Source organism: Dendrobates tinctorius, unplaced genomic scaffold (genome assembly GCF_039654945.1).
Source record: "Dendrobates tinctorius isolate UK_male_01 unplaced genomic scaffold, ASM3965494v1 ptg000084l, whole genome shotgun sequence".
In the NCBI taxonomy this organism is placed as follows: Eukaryota; Metazoa; Chordata; class Amphibia; order Anura; family Dendrobatidae; genus Dendrobates; species Dendrobates tinctorius.
This window is the reverse complement of record NW_027361752.1, coordinates 47,009,969-47,031,555: the sequence shown is the minus strand read 5'-3', so window position 1 is coordinate 47,031,555 and position 21,587 is coordinate 47,009,969. Positions and strand designations below refer to the sequence as shown.

Below are 21,587 nucleotides of genomic sequence, written 5' to 3'. Positions count from 1 at the left end.
GATGTAGACATTTTTAGGATTTAAGATTTAGTCACTAGCTCCGTTCAAGGGAAACTGAAGTTTCATACAAATATGCCTATCAGGGTGCTCGGTGCACCCAGAGTGTGGCCAAAAGGCTTAATGCATCACTCCACCCACTGGTTTTCCAGGTCCCCACCTACCTTACTGGTGAATGACAGTGCTGACTCGCCTGAGATCTCTTTGCATACAGTGCTCCTTCCAGGCAAGCCAGTGAGGGTGGTGGGGACATGCACAATCAGTGATTCATGGAGCCTCTCGGTCACACCTAGGGTGCACTGCGCAGTCAAATTAGCATTTTTGAGTCCATTTTTGTGTAGAAACCGAAGGAGCCATTCTTATAGGGACTATATCCCCCTACACCACTATGTTCATATTGTCCCTTTCAGCTGATCATCGGCCATGATGTGATCGGCTAGAATAATGGTGAATTACAAATTTGGCTTTTGGTGATGGTAAAACACAAGGATTTGCCATCACGTTATGACTGTGGGGGTCTGATCTGGTTTAGCTATGCTTGCTCCTCGCTATTTTTTTTTTCTCTGCAGGAAAAATACCCACAATTTGGTTTTGCTTTGCAGCATAATGACGTATTTCCGCTCTCCACTCACCAGCTCTGTCACCATAATCGGCCACAATGAGGTGAGATGCTGTGGAGCAATCCTCAATAACAAGACACGGAAAAACAGGAACATCTGTGCCGCCATTATGGGCGTCTGCCCCACACGGATGTTATCTGTCAGACGCTCTGAAAAAAAAAAAAAGCCGGTTAAATAGTCATTACTAATGTGTAACATCACAGTATATACCGCAGCAGTATGCCATAGAGAGACCATGGAGGGAAGGGTCCAGGACTCCGCAAGCTCCAATGCTCTGCTCTACTACAAGCGACCCTCTCCACTCCAGAATGGTGGAGACCCTCAGAATAAGAGTACTTGTTAATAGGATTTTCATTCTATGGTCACCTTGTATCAGGGGCAGGTAGAGATGATACTGATCCAATTCTCCGCTGAATACGGCAAAGCCTTGGCGTTTCAATAACATGGCTTTCTGCTCGCTGCTGGGGTAAAGCTTCAGGGAACTGCTCGGCATGTCTGCAAAAGAGTGAACAGGTCATGTGAGCAGAATAGTTCCCCATCCATTATAAAGTAGCAGCATATCCTAATGAAATACTTCTTGAAATTAATGAACTTTTCTTTTACCGCCACTAGAGGGCGATGCCTTACTGTATTAATATGGGAGCTGCACAATTCTGTATGCCATGAGCTCCCTCTAGTGGTGGCTGCAGGCAGACAATTTATCATGTAACTAGCTGTGTAAAGGTAAGGGGGGGGATAAGATATGGAACAGGAAAGCAGAGCTTTTACGCCCCATAAAGAAAAGTTAGACCTAATAAAATAACGCACAGTGTAAAGTCCACAATCAACAGTTGCTCCACAATTTCCCGGGCAGTCCATATAATGGGGGAGGGGACTTCTAAATGGACTTACTCATTAGATCTTTAAACATGGTCTTCTCGTGAGTTAACAGGTGGTCGATGATGGATTTCCAACTATGTATCAAGAGCAAAGACGGTAAGTATATAATTCCAGGTGAAGCACATCCATAATTACACAAAGCAGGTAATAAAGAGATAAAACACCATAAAATGGGTGCAGATAACATGTAGGAGAGACAGGTGTCTCTAGGGATGACCGGCCAAATGCAATGGAGGAAAAGCCATCCATATGAACAATATGGTGCACCATCAGGCTGCACGGCTCCGGTGGGGACAGGATGATATCACATTCATTTTCTCACCACATTGAGCTGATGTAGTCGTTACAATGTATCAGTCAACGCAAGGACGCGTGAGCGAAACCTAGCTCTCTGCAAATGGAGGTCATACTTATTAGAGAAGATTCTGGTTTGGCTTTATAGCCTAAGTTATGTGACCAGGCTCTTTAACCCTTCCCCCCTGAAGAAGCGAATGCGAAACGCCAGACACTTTCACTTTTGTTCCTGGGCTATTCTGCAATTTCCCTTATATTTCCAGTATATTTTCATTAACCTGGTTTATATATATTCTACCTGTGTGTTCCAATGTGGATGTTCTTTATATGTTATATTTACATATTTAACCAGAGTCCTGTGATTGATCAGCGTCTTTTATTCCTAATATTTTAATATAATATAGTGTATGTGAAGATTCACATAACCATCTATTATGTCACTCCATCTCCCAGGTCTCTGTGTGTAGTGGTTAGATGTCTTTCATATGCTGTTTTTCATAGATTTTCTTTCCATGTGCTTCAATAAGTGACACGTGATTTCAAGGGAACCTTTCACGTCCCATAACACTATTACCCTCCAGATATGGAGTTAATAGCACTGAGAAGGAATGGCTACTGCTCCCCGACACTGACTGACAGCCACTCTGTACTGATGAACTGTAGAGCTGGCTGTCAGTCAGTGCCGGGGGTGTGGCTACAGCTGCTGCTCTCAGTGCTGTGAGTGGTGACTGTCATTGCTCTGACACGCCCCCATGACTGAAAGCCGGCGGCTCCTGGAAGAAATAAAGTTCATTTTCTCCTTTCAGTACAGCGGCCGGGCACCTTCATAACGCTAATATCTTGCAGATTAACCAGATATCTGCAGACTAATAGCGCTATTGGACTGGACAGGTTTCCATGTTAAATTCTGTCCAAGACCAGTGATGGCAGTAACCGCAGCGAGCAGAGGCCTCCAGGTCAGCCCCATTTGTGGCTAATCAGCACATGAACTCGTGGCGGTCCAAACTGCAAATCTGCGGCACAAACCAGAGATCCGGACAACGGTGAAGAACCGAAACGTACAGTACATCTGAACGCTGCCGACTGATTCCCGGGATAACCCTTCCAGTGCCGTCCTGATACTACAGAACATTTCCTCCCATCGCTGACATATAACGCTGATACTGAGGCTAGTGCGCGTCCTTACTGTGTGCAAGACGTATCCATCTGGAAAAAGCCGGGATCCATGTACAAGTCCAAAACTTCCTTCTTCCAAGCTCGTTTGGTGTAGGCGTACCCGCTGAGGCTGCTGAGGAGCTGGGCACCGGCACGGAAACTGGGGGCATTGTATGAGCTGGAAATGGAGACGATATGTACCTGTTAATGTACTTCTCTGAACTATTGCATTACTAGTTCATCAATTTATTTCCTTTTATTTTCCTCCATGTTAAATATGGATTGCATGCTGTGAGAGCCATCATCAGTAATACACCGAGGCCTCGTGTGCGGTCACACCACCATCATCCTGCTGTAGAGCTCGTGTCAGAGGAACATTAGGCACACAGAAGATGTGGCTACTGTTCGTCTCCTACTCCCCGGATTATGAACGTTTACACATCATATGTCCCTTTCTCTCTGGAAAGATTGGGTTTCACATGCTGGGCAGCCGTAGCATCCAGTCATTAGGGGAAGAGCAGAGTGAACAGGGAATAATCACATGACTGCCTTACACCATGTAATACCGGGGCATGAAGGCAGCAATAAATGGAAACAATGCGAGAAACCAGGATTAAAACAAATGTGATGCACAAAGTTGAACTGGCGGCAGTAAAACAAATATACACCACGAAGCTGAACAAGGTAATGAAAGAGAAATTTAAGTAATTTTGTACAGACAAAAGTAACAATAATAAATCACAAGTGTTATATTGTGACGCTACTCTGAGACTGTCAATATCCTGACACCAGAGATCTGTTCTCCATTTATATGCTGTGATTTATACTTGTGCATCTGTGCTGCTATCAGACATTTGGTTGCAGGTGTGTTCACTTCACTCAGACATTAATTTTCATTTTAATTATATACAAGCATTAACATAATTATTCACCGAGACATCACCTGCTGATCACTTGGACACCTAAGTTCCTTTTTTTTTTTTTAATTATCCGTTAAAATCCATAAATCTCACCACTACAGAGGATGGTTGACGATTCTTGCAATGCATTTTGCATAGTTTTTTTTAGTTTTTGACATCTGCAATCCATCTTATGCTTGAAGGATACGACTTATAAATTAGTACATACTTGTGATTTCGCAGATAGGGAAAGACAAAGTACAGGAGCCGGGATATTAAGGGCACAGCTTTCTCCTTCTCATCACTTCTGTAAACCATATCCAAAAGGGTGGCCAGAACCTTTACCAAAAAGCAGAAAAGAGGAGTTGAACCCCACCAGCTCTATAGTGACTACTTTCAGACCCAACAATGCAATCACCAGGGTCATAGATCAGGGGATACCAGAACCAGAAATAGAGCGACACTCACCTCTGCAAGCAGTGACAGAGCATGGACACTATAGACCGATGGGGCGGATGCGGAGACCATGGATGACTGAGCGGCAGCATTATCATCTGTAGGGAGAACACAATTCGGCATAGTAGCGGCGTCATCTTCCTGCTAGTCTGTGCTATGGTGCATGCGTCTGTAGGGGAACACTCAATTCTTCCTGTGACCAGTAGGGGGGGACTGCATAATGATTTATCAGTGAGATCAGTGGGAGCTGGTGATGGCTGCAATCAGAGAGCATTTTATCATTTAAAGGGGCTAATCTGGCTCCGCTCACTTCTGCTTATGACCGCCAGGACTTGCCTTTAAAGGTTCCTGAGGATTAAAGGGCCATTTCCATCTTCAAGTTCATATCCCAATATATAGTAGGTGTAATAATATGAATAATATTAACAAACATGTCCAATTAAATACGTAGTATAGTTCTTCTGATTCGATATGCCGCTTACCCAATGTGCAGGGCACTGCAGTAGCTTAGGTATCTGTGGTTACTGCCACTCATACAGTGACAGTTAGTTACCTAGTGGTCGTAACCATGGATACCTAAGCTTCTGCAATGCCTGCACATGAGGAAAGAGACAAAGTGAATCAGAAGAACTACTCTACATTTCTAATTGGAGGGATTTTCTATTATTATTATTACACCTACTACATATTCGGATAGGAGCTTGGAGACTGAGACACAGTACAGCGTTAATGGTAAGGATCTTACAATCCCAGGATTCTGGTGGTTGTAATATTATCTCAAGTGTGGTAATTAAAGTTATTTTCAACTTTTTTGTTTTGATTTTTTTCTGAACTGAAGATGTTCCATCCATATTCTTACCACACGGCTCCCCATCAGCTTCCGCTTCATCCAGAGACACCTGTGGTTGAGCCTTAACTTCCAAATTTCTGCTCAGCCAGCTCGTCTGCTCCAAGGATGACCCGGCCACGTTCCCCACTGCCTCCAGGATCTTCTGTGTCACGTCCTGCGATGTAAATAGAGTGTTTGCTGTATGTGGAGTGAGGCGGAGCTCACAACATCATGGGTTTTTTTTTCCTGTACATTCAGTATTTGCCAAAATTAATCTATAGGGCCCCACTGATCCAAGGGGTTTCTTGAGGGCCCTTAAGCATCAGGGGCCCAAAGTTGGTAGTCACAGATGGTATGACACTATCAATCAATAATTTAAGACATGAAAATGCCATTTTACCTGCAGATCCTTTTGGTCTTTCTTGTTCTCCAAGTTTGGGGTCCTGGTCACAAAGTCATTCAGTATACTACGGAAACAAGGACACGTATGGAAACTTGTAAGATAAGATAAGATAAGATAATCCTTTAATCGTCCCACCATGGGGAAATTCCGAGCATTACAGCAGCAAGGCAGGAACAAGTACAGATACAGATGCATAAAGGCATTACATTGACAGTAGGTAGGTACATATACGAAAAAAAATAAAAATAAAATGTAACCGAACTGTCACAACTTTGGATCTATCAGTTCACTGTTTGGGTCGTTCTCCGTTTTGGACAGTGCTGGTTATACAGCCTAACTGCAGCAGGAAGGAAGGACTTTCGATAGCGCTCCCGCTCACATTTAGGATGAAGTAGCCAGTCACTGAGAGTACTGCACATCTTTGTCACGGTCTCATGCATGGGATGGGAATCATTCTGCACCATGTAGCTCACCTTGGCCAGTATCCTCCTGTCGCCTACTTCCTGAACTGGGTCAAGGGGGCATCCCAGGACAGAGCTGGCCCTTCTAATCAGTTTGTCCAGCCTATTCCTGTCCCTGGTTGATATGCCACTACCCCAGCACGCCACACCAAAGAAGATGACTGATGCCACAACAGAGTTGAAGAAGGATGCAAGGAGTGCCCCTCTAACTCCGAAGGCTCTCAGCCTTCCGAGCAGATAATGCCTGCTTTGGCTCTTCCTGTACACTGCATCCAAGTGATGGGCCCAGTCAAGCTTATTATTGAGGATCACACCAAGGTACTTATAGGTGTCGACTATCTCAATGTCATTTCCCTGAATGTTCACCACTACTGGTGGATTTTTGCCCTTGCGAAAGTCCACCACCAATTCCTTGGTCTTCCCGGAATTAATCCTAAGGTGGTTCCTCTGACACCACTCCACAAAAGCTTGGTTAGTTTCTCTGTACTCTCTTTCATCACCTCCTGTGATGAGGCCTACTATTGCAGAGTCATCAGAATACTTCTGCAAGTAGCAGCTAGATGAGTTGCACCTAAAATCCGCAGTGTACAGTGTGAAGAGAAAAGGGGCAAGAACTGTACCTTGAGGTGCCCCTGTATTGCAGATCACCGTGTCTGACACACTGTCCCGAACCTTTACAAACTGAGGTCGGTTCGTGAGGTAGTTAAAGATCCAGGTGGAGAGTTGGAGGTCCACACCAACAAGATCCAGCTTGTCTCTCAGTAGACCTGGCTGTATGGTGTTAAAAGCACTAGAGAAATCGAAGAACATTATTCTCACAGTGTTCCCAGGTTTCTCCAGGTGAGAGAGAGTCCTATCTAGAAGGTGGATAATGGCATCATCCACACCAATGCCCGGCCTGTAGGCAAACTGGAGAGGGTCCATATCCGAGCTCACTAGAGGACGGAGACGTGTGAGAACCAATCTCTCTAATACCTTCATCAGGTGTGATGTCAATGCTACAGGTCTATAGTCATTAAGGTCTTTCGGATAAGGTTTCTTCGGAACCGGTACCACACACGATAATTTCCACAGTTGTGGTACTATACCCATTCTCAGGCTCATATTGAACAGATATGTAATGATCTCACTCAGCTGGTGCCCGCAGGTTTTGATTAGTCTTGCACTGATGCCGTCAGGACTTGCAGCCTTCAAAACTTTGATCTTATTCAGTTCTTTTGCAACCTGGGTACTTGTGAAGAACAGACCCTGGCTCAGTTGACAAGTTGCAGCAGGGGGTGAGGTTATTGTAGCAGAGAGGTGTGAATGGTATGCAGGGGCAGGAGCAGCCAGTATGTGATTAAATCTGTTAAAGAATAGATTAAGTTCATTAAGCCCCTCTTTATCTACAACCATCCTAGAGACAGTCTGTCTATGCCCAGATATAGACTTTAGACCCTCCCAGACTTCATGGATCCTTTTCTGTGTCAGTTTCAGTTCAATTTTTCTCTTATAATTAGCCTTTCCCTACCTGATTAGATTCTTCAGATCTTTCTGCACCTCTCTCAGCCTGCCCTTGTCACCTGATCTGAAGGCCAACTTCTTCTCTTTGAGAAGAGCCTTTATTCCGGGGCTGATCCATGGTTTGTTGTTAGAGAAGCACCTCACTACTTTTGTGGGTACCGTGTTGTCTACACAGAAATTAATGTAGTCCGTTATACAGTGTGTGAAACCATCCATGTCATCACCATAGGAATCTTGCACCACTTCCCAAGTGGTTGTTTCAAAGCAGTCTCTCAGAGCATCATCACTCTCCTCAGTCCATATCCTCACTGTGCGAGTGACAGCAGGTTCTCTCTGTACAAGTGGCTTGTACACGGGTTGGAGGTGCACTAGGTTGTGATCCGATCTTCCAAGGGGCGGTAGGGCTGACGAGGCATATGCCCCTCTCACACTGGCAAAGAACAAGTCCAATGTTTTGTTGTCTCTAGTGAGGCAGGTAACATACTGTGTGCAACTGGGTAGTATGGATGCTGGAGACACATGATTGAAGTCTCCCGAAACCAGAAGGAGTGCTTGGGGGTGAAGGGACTGCATCATGCTCACTGTGGATTGTAGGACCTCAGTGGCGGCTCAGCTTTCGCAGAAGGGGGGACATATGCAGCTATCATGATTACATGCGATAGTTCCCTCGGTAAATAAAAAGGTCTCATGCCCACAGCTAATAGCTCAATGTCCTTACAGCATGTTTGCTCTTTGACCACGATGTGCCTAGAGTCACACCATCTATCATTCACAAATATCGCCAGCCCTCCGCCTTTCCTCTTACCGCTCTCCCTTGTCCTGTCCGCGCGAATGAGTTTAAAGCCATCCAACGAGACAACAGTGTCTGGAGTACCTTCGGTGAGCCAGGTCTCTGTAAACAGCAACTTGCTGCACTCCCTTAATTCCCGATGATGTCTGGTCAGCGCCGACAGTTCGTCCATCTTATTCCCGAGTGATCTCACATTGCCCATAATACGGAGGGAAGAGCAGGTCTATAGCGCCTTCTTCTAGCTTTCCTGAGGGCTCCAGCTCTGCAACCTCTTCTCTTAGTCTTCCTTATTTCTGGTGGAATGTCCTCTGGTCTATTAGCAGCATGCTGCCTTGCTGTATCCCTAAGCAGCAGTATAGCTTCTCTGGAGTAGACAATAGGGTCTTGTTCAGTTCCTGGATTTCCCAACACAATAGATCCAAGTAAAAACAAGGTAAAAAGTCCATCAAAGGTCCAGGTCCTCTTATGGTTTTCCATAGTGCAATGTCACTTTGTAGTAACAATAAAAAAACTTATAGGAAACTTATAGGAATAAAGGCATGTTCTGTAGTGATGAGCGAGTATACTCGTTGCTCAGGTGATCTCCGAGTATTTTGGTGTGCTCGGAGATTTAGTTTCTGTCGACGCAGCTGCATGATTTGCGGCTGCTAGACAGCCTGAATACATGAGGGAATTCCCTAACAAACAGGCATTCCACACACGTATTCAGGCTGTCTAGCAGCCACAAATCATGCAGCTGCATCGACAGAAACTAAATCTCCGAGCACGCCAAAATACTTGGAGGACACCCGAGAATGATCAAGAAAACACGAGCAACGAGTGTACTCGCCCATCACTTATGCTACGTTATACACATGTTTATTTTCCTTTGTGTGTATTGGAACAACTCAAAAAAAAACAAACAGAAAAAAAAGATAAATTAAGACATTATTTCACACAAAACCCCCAAAATGGATCGGACAAAAGTTTTGACACCCTCAACTTAATATTTGATTGCACACCGTTTGGAATAAATAACTGCAATCAATCGTTTCCTGTAACCATCAACAAGCTTCTTACTCCTCTCAGCTGGAATTTTGGAACCACTCTTCTTTAGAAAACTGCTCCAGGTCTCTCATATTTGAAGCTATCTTCTCACAACATCAATTTTAAGATCTTTCCACAGGTGTTCAATGGGATTTAGATCTGGACTCATTGCTGGCCACTTCAGAACTCTCAATTTCTAGGGACTTCTTGAAGTATGTTTGGATTCACTGTCCTTCTGGAAGACCTAGGACGCAAACCTAGCTTTCTGACACTACATTGCAACCCAAAATCCGTTGGTAATCTTCAGATTTCATGATGCCTTACACAGTCAAAGAACCTAGTGACAGAGGCAGCAAAAGAACCTCAAAACATTACAAACCACCACCATATTTAACTGTAGGTACTGTGTTATTTTCTTTATAGGCCTCATTTTGTCGTTTCTGGACAACAGAATGATGTGCTTTACCAAAAAGCTCCATCTTGGTCTCATCTGTCCACAAGATGCTTTCCTAGAATGGCTTTAGCTTACTCGCGTACATTTTGACAATCCTCCTGGAACTCTGGCCGTAGCATTTCATTTAATTCAAATGTGGACGGATAGTTTGTGCTGACACTGACGCACCCTCTGCCTGAAGGACAGCCTGAATTTCTTTGGAACTTGATAGGGGCTGCTTATCAACCATCCGGACTATCCTGCGTTGCAACCTTTCATCAATTTTTCTCTGCTGCGTCCAGGAAGATTAGCTACAGTGCCAATAGGTTGTAAACTTCTTCAGTATGCTACACACCACAGACAGAGTAAGATCAAGATCTCTGGAGATGGGATTGTAATCTTGAGATTGTTGATATTGTTCAACAATTGGGTTCTCAAGTCATCAGACAGTTCTCTTCTCCTCTTTCTGTTCTCCATGCTTAGGCACACAATGCAAAGATTGAGTTGAGTTAACTTCTCCCCTTTTTTATCTGGTTTCAGGTGTAGTTTTCATATTGCCTACACCTGTTACTTGCCACAGGTGAGTTTGAACACGCATCACATGCTTGAAACAAAATGGTTTACCCACAATTTTGGATATGTACCCACAATTTTGTCCGGCCCATTTTTGAGGTTGTGTGTGAAATGATGTCCAATTTGCCGTCTTTTATCTGTTTTTTTTTTTTTACGTTGTTCAAACACACATATAGGAAATAAACATGTGCATAACAAAGCGTGTAATTGCAATAATTTTCTTGGAGAAAAAATATCATTTTCTGGAACAATTTAAAGGTGCCAACACTTTCAGACATGACTGTATATCACACATCTTATATGTCCTGTATCACATGTCCTATATTACCCTGTGTCCTGTATTACACGTCTTATATTATCCTATATCACACGCCTTATATTATCCTATATATCCTGTATCACACGTCTTCTATTATCCTATATGTCCTGTATCACACACGTTTTATATTATCCTATATATCCTGTATCGCATGTCTTATATTACCCTGTGTCCTGTATTACACGTCTTATATTATACTATATCACACGTCTTATATTATCCTATATGTCCTGTATCACACGTCTTACATTATCCTATAGGTCCAGTATCACACGTCGTATATTATCCTATATGTCCTGTATCACACATCTTATATTATCCTATATGTCCAGTATCACACATATTATCCTATATGTCCTGTATCACACGTCGTATATTATCCTATATGTCCAGTATCACACGTCTTATATTATCCTATATGTCCAGTATCACACGTCTTATATTATCCTATATGTCCTGTATCACACATCTTATATTATCCTATATGTCCAGTATCACACGTCTTATATTATCCTATATGTCCTGTATCACACGTCGTATATTATCCTATATGTCCAGTATCACACGTCTTATATTATCCTATATGTCCAGTATCACACATCTTATATTATCCTATATGTCCTGTATCACACATCTTATATTATCCTATATGTCCAGTATCACACGTCTTATATTATCCTATATGTCCTGTATCACACGTCTTATATTATCCTATATGTCCAGTATCACACGTCTTATATTATCCTATATGTCCAGTATCACACGTCTTATATTATCCTATATGTCCTGTATCACACATCTTATATTATCCTATATGTCCAGTATCACACGTCTTATATTATCCTATATGTCCAGTATCACACGTCTTATATTATCCTATATGTCCTGTATCACACATCTTATATTATCCTATATGTCCAGTATCACACGTCTTATATTATCCTATATGTCCTGTATCACACGTCTTATATTATCCTATATGTCCTGTATCACACGTCTTATATTATCCTATATGTCCAGTATCACACGTCTTATATTATCCTATATGTCCAGTATCACACGTCTTATATTATCCTATATGTCCTGTATCACACATCTTATATTATCCTATATGTCCAGTATCACACGTCTTATATTATCCTATATGTCCAGTATCACACGTCTTATATTATCCTATATGTCCTGTATCACACATCTTATATTATCCTATATGTCCAGTATCACACGTCTTATATTATCCTATATGTCCAGTATCACACGTCTTATATTATCCTATATGTCCAGTATCACACGTCTTATATTATCCTATATGTCCTGTATCACACATCTTATATTATCCTATATGTCCAGTATCACACGTCTTATATTATCCTATATGTCCTGTATCACACGTCTTATATTATCCTATATGTCCTGTATCACACATATTATCCTATATGTCCAGTATCACACGTCTTATATTATCCTATATGTCCTGTATCACACGTCTTATATTATCCTATATGTCCTGTATCACACATATTATCCTATATGTCCAGTATCACACACCTTATATTATCCTATATGTCCTGTATCACACGTCGTATATTATCCTATATGTCCAGTATCACACATCTTATATTATCCTATATGTCCAGTATCACACGTCTTATATTATCCTATATGTCCAGTATCACACGTCGTATATTATCCTATATGTCCTGTATCACACATCTTATATTATCCTATATGCCCTGTATCACACGTCTTATATTATCCTATATGTCCAGTATCACACGTCTTATATTATCCTATATGTCCAGTATCACACGGCTTATATTATCCTATATGTCCTGTATCACACATCTTATATTATCCTATATGTCCAGTATCACACATCTTATATTATCCTATATGTCCAGTATCACACGTCGTATATTATCCTATATGTCCAGTATCACACATCTTATATTATCCTATATGTCCAGTATCACACATCTTATATTATCCTATATGTCCAGTATCACACATCTTATATTATCCTATATGTCCAGTATCACACATCTTATATTATCCTATATGTCCAGTATCACACATCTTATATTATCCTATATGTCCAGTATCACACATCTTATATTATCCTATATGTCCAGTATCACACATCTTATATTATCCTATATGTCCAGTATCACACGTCTTATATTATCCTATATGTCCAGTATCACACGTCTTACATTATCCTTTGTCCTATATCACACGTCTTATATATCCTATATGTCCTGTATCACACATCTTATATTATCCTATATGTCCTGTATCACACGTCTTATATTATCATATGTCCTGTGTCACACACATCTTATATTATCCGATGTGTCCTATATCACACATCTTATATTATCCTATATGTTCTGTACCATACAAGCTTATGTTCATAATGTACATCGTATATAGAGAAATTCCTCCACGGGGAGCGACTGCTTTTACAGGAATTCTTATCTTATCTTGTGTGATAAGAGGCAGAAACAATTATACCAAATCCGCTCATCTACTACATTACTCGTTACTGCTGGGAGATGTCCATCAGCAGAATGGAAAATGTCACCAACCGCTGCTTCCTGATGCTATTAGAGCGGTGGTCTCCAACCTACGGCCCTCCAGCTGTTAGCCTAACAGCTATTCATATGTATGCACGCTTGACTTTGCTGAGCGTGCATGTGTTCTCCACTGCGAGAAGGGAATACGGTTAGAAATCCAAACTGCAATGCAGGACAGTGAATGAAGTTGGGCTGAAGTCCAAGGTGTTTGATTTTTACCCCCTGTAACTTGTGGGTCACAATACGACCACATTTACCATCAACAGCTGCCACATAGCAGTGTGCCGCCACCGCGATCTTATGTCACAAGGTCACAAGTCGCCTGCAGAAGGTTGATAATTTGTTTTCTCTAGACTACCCATTTAAGTAATTCGCAGAGGTTGTAAAAATATAAAAAGAAAAAGGAGCACCAACTGAATATTAGAGACCCGATGGTTAAAGGTATATCCCCATCTTCAGGATCCTATCCCAATACATAGTAGGTATAATAATAGTAATAATATTAGCAAATACCTATAATTAGAAATGTAGTATAGTTCTTATGATTTGCTATGTCGCTTACACTATGTGAAGGGCATTGCAGTAGCTTAGGTATCCATAGTTACGACCACTAGCAACTAACTGTCACGATATGAGTGGTCGTAACCATGGACACCTAACCTACTACAGTGCCCTGTACACGGTGTAAACGACAGCGAATCAGAAGAACTAAACTACATTTCTATATGGAGGTATTTGTTAATATTATTAGAACTACTACATATTGGGATAAGATGTTGGAAATAGGAATATCCATTTAAGAATTAACTTTGTACCTTTGCACCTTTGCACTAAATATAGGAAGGCTTTATCGTTGCAGGCTATTTCTATATCACAAGCAGTCAGTAATCTAGAGACGATCCCTGGTCATACTCCACTTACCTCAAGAGCAGGAAGAATCCTGGAGGAGCCAGATTTAAAGGGACAGATTCTTTCAACAGAATCAGCAATGACTGGAAGTTTTCCTGCATGTCGGATGGTGAGAGCCTAGAAATGAGAAAGGAAAGGACAATGTAAAGCCGGCCATGCACGAGAGATCCGTGGAATACACAGTCATTCCTCAGACAGCTGTCTCTCCAGACTTCCCCATACTCATGGACGCTCGGTCAAGCTGAGCGTTCATGAGTTTTCAATCGGGAGAAAACTTCTGCCAACTCCTCTGCCATCGGCTTATCTCCCATGAAAATGCATCAAATGTTGAAATTCCAAATCCATCTCTCCCCTGGACAATTATTTATATTACTCGCTTATACAGTGCCATTAATTCCAGATAACATCCTCACTGTCCCCATTGGGGCTCACAATCTAAACTCCCTATCAGTAGTGGGAGGAAACCCACACAAACACGGGGAGAGCAGACAAATGCCTTGCTGATGTTGTCCTTGGTGGGATTTCAACCCAGGAATCCAGTGTTAAAAAGCAACTGTGCTAACCACTGAGCCACCGTGCTGCCCATTGTACAGTGCTAACCACTGATCGGCCGTGCTGCCCTCTGTACAGTGCTAACCACTGAACCACCATGCTGCCTGTTGTACAGTGTTAAACCCTGAGACACTGTGCTGCCGCTGCAAAGTGCTAGCCACTGAGCCACTATACTGCTCACTATACAGTGTTAACCACTGAGCTGCCTGTTTTACAGTGTTAACCACTGAGCTGCCATGCTGCCCACTGTACAGTGCTAACCACTAAGTCGCTGTGCTGAATGATGTACAGTGCTAACCACTGAGCCACTGTACTGCTCACTATACAGTGTTAGCACTGTGCAATGGGCAGCACACTGTGGTTGAGTGGTTAACTGAACCACCGCGCTGCCCGTTGTACAGTGCTAACCACTGAGCCACCATGCAGCCCTCTGTACAGTGCTAACCACTGAGCCACCATGCTGCATGATGTACAGTGCTAACCACTGAGCCATCACGTGTCACGCAAAAATCAGAAGGCCGCCATAAATATCAGGTGGTCGGCTGGTCCGGTTGATGTTGGTGGATTTGCTTTTCAGATTCGCGGACTTGGTTGACAAGGACACATTGGAAATTCTCTTGTTTAACCTTATTAAATCTAAATTCTCTGTAACCAATAGAGATTTCTTCCTATTCATGCAGATTAAAACTCTGAGCATCTTCACTACTTGGCTCAATGAATGTCTCCCGACCAGCTGAGTTTGGGAAGTTATGTGGAAGGTGCCGTCAACTAAGGGGTTGTAAACGCTCCTCAGGAGGATCCTCCGAAGAAACCCCCCCTATGAGTCAATGGGATTCTCGCCTTGGGAAGGAGCGGTCCTCACAATGTTGGGACAAAGCAGCCAAACCCTCCATTATATAAAGAGAATCAATATAAGATCGATCTCCAATGGAGACAGAACACTCCTCCTCTTACCAAAACTTACATATATACCCCCGACGACCAATATTTCCTGGGACGGTCCCTTTAAATAATAATGAAACGTCTATGCGAGTTTGACATCATTATACATGTACTCAACCGGGGCATCGTATTTCCAGGTCCTTTTTACCATACAATGAAAACTTTCAAAATAAAAGCCAAAAAACAATGATGGAGTTGCATTTTTATATATAGTCATTTACTCACCCTTCCCGGGTCCACCGGCGAATCTCCGCTCCTGTTCACGATACCTCATAAATCAGCCAATCAGTGAGCTCGGCAGCCCTTCGAGGAGCGCTCCGTCTACACCGGCAGAGCCGCTGCGCTCAGTGATTGGCAGCCGGTCTGTCGACGTGACGTCAGCGTTGCAGCTAATATCAGATACTAGGTGCATAGAAGCAGCACAGGACCCAGGGAGGGCGAGCACAGTTTTTTTGGGAGCTCGTCAGCTGCCCAAACTCTCTAATATATGGCCGCTGTAGACAGACGAGCATGTGACTAGATGACAATAAAGACCCGATCGCCACCTACAGGCTATACGTGTGTACTGCACATCATGCACAAATCTGTGGAGGTGGCAATAAAACGAGGACCAGCGGTCAGACATGGCCACTAAACACCCCACAACGCCTACCTCTGTATAAACGCAAAGCTGAACTGGAGCATCGGGATGTCGACCAGTGACGTCTTCTAGAGAAATCGGAGAAGAATCGCAATTAGAAAACGATGAGAGTTGTCATCCAAAACCTGAAAGTGAAGACAAGTCCCGCCAATACCTCATCTCCTTTTATCTGAGGAGGCTTCTTCACCACCTCCTTCACAAGCTGCAAAATGGTGTCCGTCCTCAGCGTCTTCAGGGCGAACACCAGGTCGACCAGCGTCAGCTGAGACTCGCTGGGCACCGGGATGATCTGCAGGGATGAAGCAGACGCCGGTGACATTTATCGGACGATCCGGTTGTTAGGGGGTACCCCAAAATCACCCCTTAATAACCCGATCATTTTTTTTATTTTTTACATTTTTATTTATGACTTTTTTATTATTTATTATTTAAATCCCAATAAGGGGTTACTACGACTTCTTTAGGGTGTAGTATCATATTAGGGGACACTTATTCTGTTTTTACCCCAAGTTTTCTGCAACTTTCCACATTTCCAGGTCATAAATTCCATTACAAGAAACACCAAGGTTACTAACCGGTAGCCGGTTTTTCTGGAGCCCACGACGGCACCTGTATATCGTGTGTGCCATAATGGGAGACGGGAAAAATACAATATGATCGGTGTCGCCATGACACGGGCTCTTAGGGTAAGACTTAAATATGTGCTGACACTCTAAGTTTGGGGGCTGAGAGTACACAGGGGTCTCGCATTATCAAACAGTGTCACCAAGACCAGATCAATGGGATAAGCCTCCTTTTATCATGCTGGAGTCACTTTGGTTAAGCAGCCAGGAACAGAGATCCCTCTGACCCCGGTCATTGGAAAAGAAATATGGTTGCATTAATGAAAAATATCCTAATACACAACCATGGAACATAGCGAGGGTCTCACCTTGGCTTTACTCTGAGCCTTGTGGAATCTTTTCCTCTTCCACACGGCAGCGACAGCCGCAATGAGCTGCACCCCGAGGTGTGCTGTCAGCGGGTTCAGAAAGTCTAAGATTTTCTGCTTCAGCGTCTGTAACGAATAAGATAACGTCATCAAGATGCGACCACAAATGTCTTACCCTGAGAAATCAGCTACACATGGCTGTATGGCTACACATTTGCTGTTAACCTCTAACACAACATGTGGACTAAACTGTCTCCAATAATGAGCCCTAAATCCTGGAGTCATCTGCTCTTTGCCAGGTTCTCCCAAGAGGCAAGTGACGAGCGTCTCATCGGGCTAATCAGTGTCCTGCACTGTACTGACGACAGACAAGACTTACACTGGGGCAGCGGACTCATGAGACGGGAAAATGACCATCTATATATCTATCCTTCTCATATCCCTCTACTTCATGTATCAATAAATACACTGTGTATATCTGTAAAGAAAAAAATATATGGAGCACTCCAAGTCACATGGGCAAAAAAGTGGGGTTCTGTATTATCCCATCTCGGTGCCTGTGTGCAAGTCCTGAATATATCATAAAGATGGTTTTACTTCTATTTATCGATCTCATATCAATTCAAGTAAGCTTTAGTTTTGCCAAAGCAAGCGTATATTAGGGAATAGGGACTGTGGGGATGATGGATGGGGACATCGCGGGTGGGGGTTCTCGCAGCCTATGATATGCGCATACTGCACTGCTCTCTCCCCCACGCTCACTCACATACTGTGCTACTCTCTACCCCATTCTCACATACTGCGCTGCTCTCTCCCCCCGCGCTCACATACTGTGCTGCTCTCTCCTTAACACTCACATACTGCGCTGCTCTCTCCCCCATTCTCACATACTGTGCTGCTCTCTCCTCAGCGCTCTTATACTGCGCTGCTCTCTCCTCAGTGCTCTTATACTGCACTGCTCTCTCCTCAGTGCTCTTATACTGCACTGCTCTCTCCTCAGTGCTCTTATACTGCGCTGCTCTCTCCTCAGTGTTCTTATACTGCGCTGCTCTCACCCCGTGCTCACATACTGCGCTGCTCTCTCTCCCGCGCTCTCTTCTTCCCCCAGCAGGATAAATGTTTTCTCTTCCTTTTTCATGGAGCTTAAATCCGGGAAGAGATCAGAGAGTCTCCTGACTCACTCACTCGAGTCCCTCCCTGCTGAGTATTTGGTGCAGTGTAGCAGGAGGTGGATCTCATCCTCCAGGTCACAGTGTGGGAACAGTCTTTCCTCCCTGGCTTGTAGCTCTGTCTGAGCCAGCCAGACTCTACAGTCATGGCCAAAAGTTTTGAGAATGACACAAATATTATATTTTCACATGATCTGCTGCCCTCTGGTTTTTATGTGTGTTTGTCAGATGTTTTTATCACATACAGAAATATAATTGCAATCATATTATGAGTAACAAAAGGTTATATTGACAGTTAGAATGAGTTAATGCAGCAAGTCAATATTTGCAGTGTTGACCCTTCTTCTTCAGGACCTCAGCAATTCTCCCTGGCATGCTCTCAATCAACTTCTGGATCAAATCCTGACTGATAGCAGTCCGTTCTTGCAAAATCAATGCTTTTATTTTGTCTGAATTTGAAGGTTTTTGTTTGTCCACCCGTCTCTTGATGATTGACCACAAGTTCTCAATGGGATTAAGATCTGGGGAGTTTCCAGGCCATGGTCCCAAAATCTCTGTTTTGTTCCCTGAGCCATTTAGTTATCACCTTTGCTTTATGGCAAGGTGCTCCATCATGTTGAAAAAGGCATTGTTGATCGCCAAACTGCTCTTGGACGGTTGGGAGAAGTTGCTCTTGGAGGACATTCTGGTACCATTCTTTATTCATGTCTGTGTTTTTAGGCAAGACTGAGAGAGAGCCCATTCCCTTGGCTGAGAAGCAACCCCACACATGAATGGTTTCAGGATGCTTGACAGTTGGCATGAGACAAGACTGGTGGTAGCGCTCACCTGGTCTTCTCCGAATAAGCCGTTTTCCAGATGTCCCAAACAATCGAAAAGGGGATTCATCAGAGAAAATGACTTTACCCCAGTCCTCAGCAGTCCACTCCCTGTACCTCTTGCAGAATATCAGTCTGTCCATGATGTTTTTCCGGGAGAGAAGTGGCTTCTTTGCTGCCCTCCTTGAGACCAGGCCTTGCTCCAAGAGTCTCCGCCTCACAGTGCGTGCAGATGCACTCACACCTGCCTGCTGCCATTCCTGAGCAAGCTCTGCACTGCTGGTAGCCCGATCCCGCAGCTGAAACAAAAACACTTTTAAGAGACGGTCCTGGCGCTTGCTGGTCTTTCTTGGGCGCCCTGGAGCCTTTTTGGCAACAAGGGAACCTCTCTCCTTGAAGTTATTGATGATGGGGCGTGGCCTGGAAGCTCATGGTGCAGGCTGCATAGTCAGGGAGCTCCTGCAGACACGAGCTACCACTTGGCTTCAAGCGGCTCAAACAGGCTGATTTTGTCACCTTTGTCTACTAGAGGACCCAGGGAGCACATAGCATGCCGCGAGGACCCCCAAAACTGCGCAGTAACCCGGCAAAGCTTACAGATTTCTACAGCAGGGAAGGGCTGCAGCAATCCAAGATGGCGCCGGCATCTCACTCAGGCTCTGCATCCTCCCATCCCTCCTCTAGGGACATCAGAGAGAGAGTGGCGATGGAAACAGAAGATATTCCTCTTACCCAGGCCACAATGCAGCGCCTCTTGTCCTCCCTCAGGAAGGCTCTCCATGACGATATGAAAGGTATGATTGGGGAGCTTAGGCAAGACATTGTTTCCCTGGGTGACCGCACAGACCATATTGAGCAGAAAATGGTGGAATATGCGACTGCTCATAATGTCCTGGCTGATGATTACTCTGCCCTAGAGGAACGTTTTTCGACCCAGCAACTTAAACTATGGGATTTGGAGGACAGATCCCGCAGATGTAACATAAGACTTCGTGGTATTCCTGAGACTGTTAAAGAGGCTGATCTGTCTGATCACTTTACGGCCTTTCTCAAAGAGGTTCTCCCTGATGCTCAATCCAGGCCCCTGGGAATAGAAAGGATTCACCGTTTGCCCAAACCCTCCCACATTAATCAATCTCGTCCCAGGGATGTGCTGGCCTGTCTCCAATCTTTTAGGGTAAAGGAAGATTTCATGCATGCAATGAGAGATCAGAGAACCCTTCCGGAGCCCTTTTCAAAAATTGCTGTTTTTCCGGATCTCTCGGCAGGGACCTTGGCCAGAAGAAGAGAGTTTGCGCCCCTGTGTAAGGTGTTAAGAGAAAATAGCATTCCTTATAACTGGGGTTTTCCGGTGAAGATCCGATTTGTGCATATGGAGACAAGATACGTTTTTCACTCACCTAAAAAGCTGGAACAAGCGCTTCGTGATTGGAACCTACTGGTCTCCCCAGAGAGGGGTAGTCCACAACCTGGCCGAGTACAGCCTTCGAGAAGAGTAAGAGCGGACTGGGAGACGGCAGGTTGACCTTCCTAAAACTACTCTAGGTGGCACACAGCCTTAAATTCTTCTTGTGGCCTCTGTCTGCAGATGGCTTTTCTTTCCCTGATGCAGCGTGGGAGAATGGTGTATTCAAAGGGACCTGGTTTTCCCTTTTTTCCCTCTCCTGATGCTGCTTATCTGCCCCATTGCAGTATTCATACTGCCTGTTACGTTTACATAGATGTTCTCTTTATTGTCTGTTTACTTGTTTCCCTCATTTTGATGTGTATCCCTTTTTGTCGTCCCTGGGTGTGTCTGGTGAGACGTGTTCTCCACAGTTTCGAAACCTTTTTTACACATGACAGTGAAACTTGTTTCTTTAAATGTCAGGGGGCTTAACTCGCCGTTTAAACGCTCTATGTTGTGGGAGGAGGCTCGCCGAAATAAAGCAGATGTATTGTGTATACAGGAGTCCCATATGCTCGAAGGGGACAACCACCGGGTCCGGCCTTCTTTGCCAATAATACTTCAAAAAAAGCTGGTGTCTATCTTTGTTAAAAAGGATACTCCTTTTCAACTCCTCAATGAGATTGCGGACCCGGGAGGGAGATTTATTATTCTAAATTGTGTTATAGATGGTTCAGCATATTCTATTGTTAATGTGTATGCCCCTAACCTCTCCCCTGTGAAATTTATGAGAGAATTGTTAAAAGTTGTGGAGGTGGAGGCTAGAGGCGGAGTTATTATATGTGGTGACTTTAATGTTGTCTCTTCAAGGGCTTTAGACTGTTCACCGCGCTCAAAAGTGGGTCGAGGTGAACTGAGCTCTCTCTGTTTGGAAAAACATTTACATGATGTCTGGAGATACTTACATGCTACAGAGAGGGATTTCTCTTTCTTTTCCCATAGACACAGCTCCTACTCCAGAATTGA

The 21,587-nt window shown here is 43.7% G+C and overlaps 1 protein-coding gene across 2 annotated transcripts in view; it reads right to left on the bottom strand.

Annotated features, from left to right (window-relative positions):
- Positions 1-21,587, bottom strand: part of DOP1B (DOP1 leucine zipper like protein B) — a 117,671-nt gene that overhangs the window by 17,347 nt on the left and 78,737 nt on the right. For both annotated transcript variants that reach the window (XM_073584644.1, XM_073584645.1), the window contains exons 22-33: positions 17,188-17,313; positions 16,411-16,545; positions 16,269-16,324; positions 14,135-14,239; positions 5,530-5,596; positions 5,160-5,304; positions 4,313-4,398; positions 4,074-4,183; positions 2,977-3,123; positions 1,509-1,570; positions 984-1,112; positions 630-766 (exon numbers count right to left, since the gene is read on the bottom strand). In XM_073584644.1, coding sequence (XP_073440745.1) covers positions 630-766; positions 984-1,112; positions 1,509-1,570; positions 2,977-3,123; positions 4,074-4,183; positions 4,313-4,398; positions 5,160-5,304; positions 5,530-5,596; positions 14,135-14,239; positions 16,269-16,324; positions 16,411-16,545; positions 17,188-17,313 — 1,305 coding nt within the window. The remainder of the gene's footprint in view (positions 1-629; positions 767-983; positions 1,113-1,508; positions 1,571-2,976; positions 3,124-4,073; positions 4,184-4,312; positions 4,399-5,159; positions 5,305-5,529; positions 5,597-14,134; positions 14,240-16,268; positions 16,325-16,410; positions 16,546-17,187; positions 17,314-21,587) is intronic.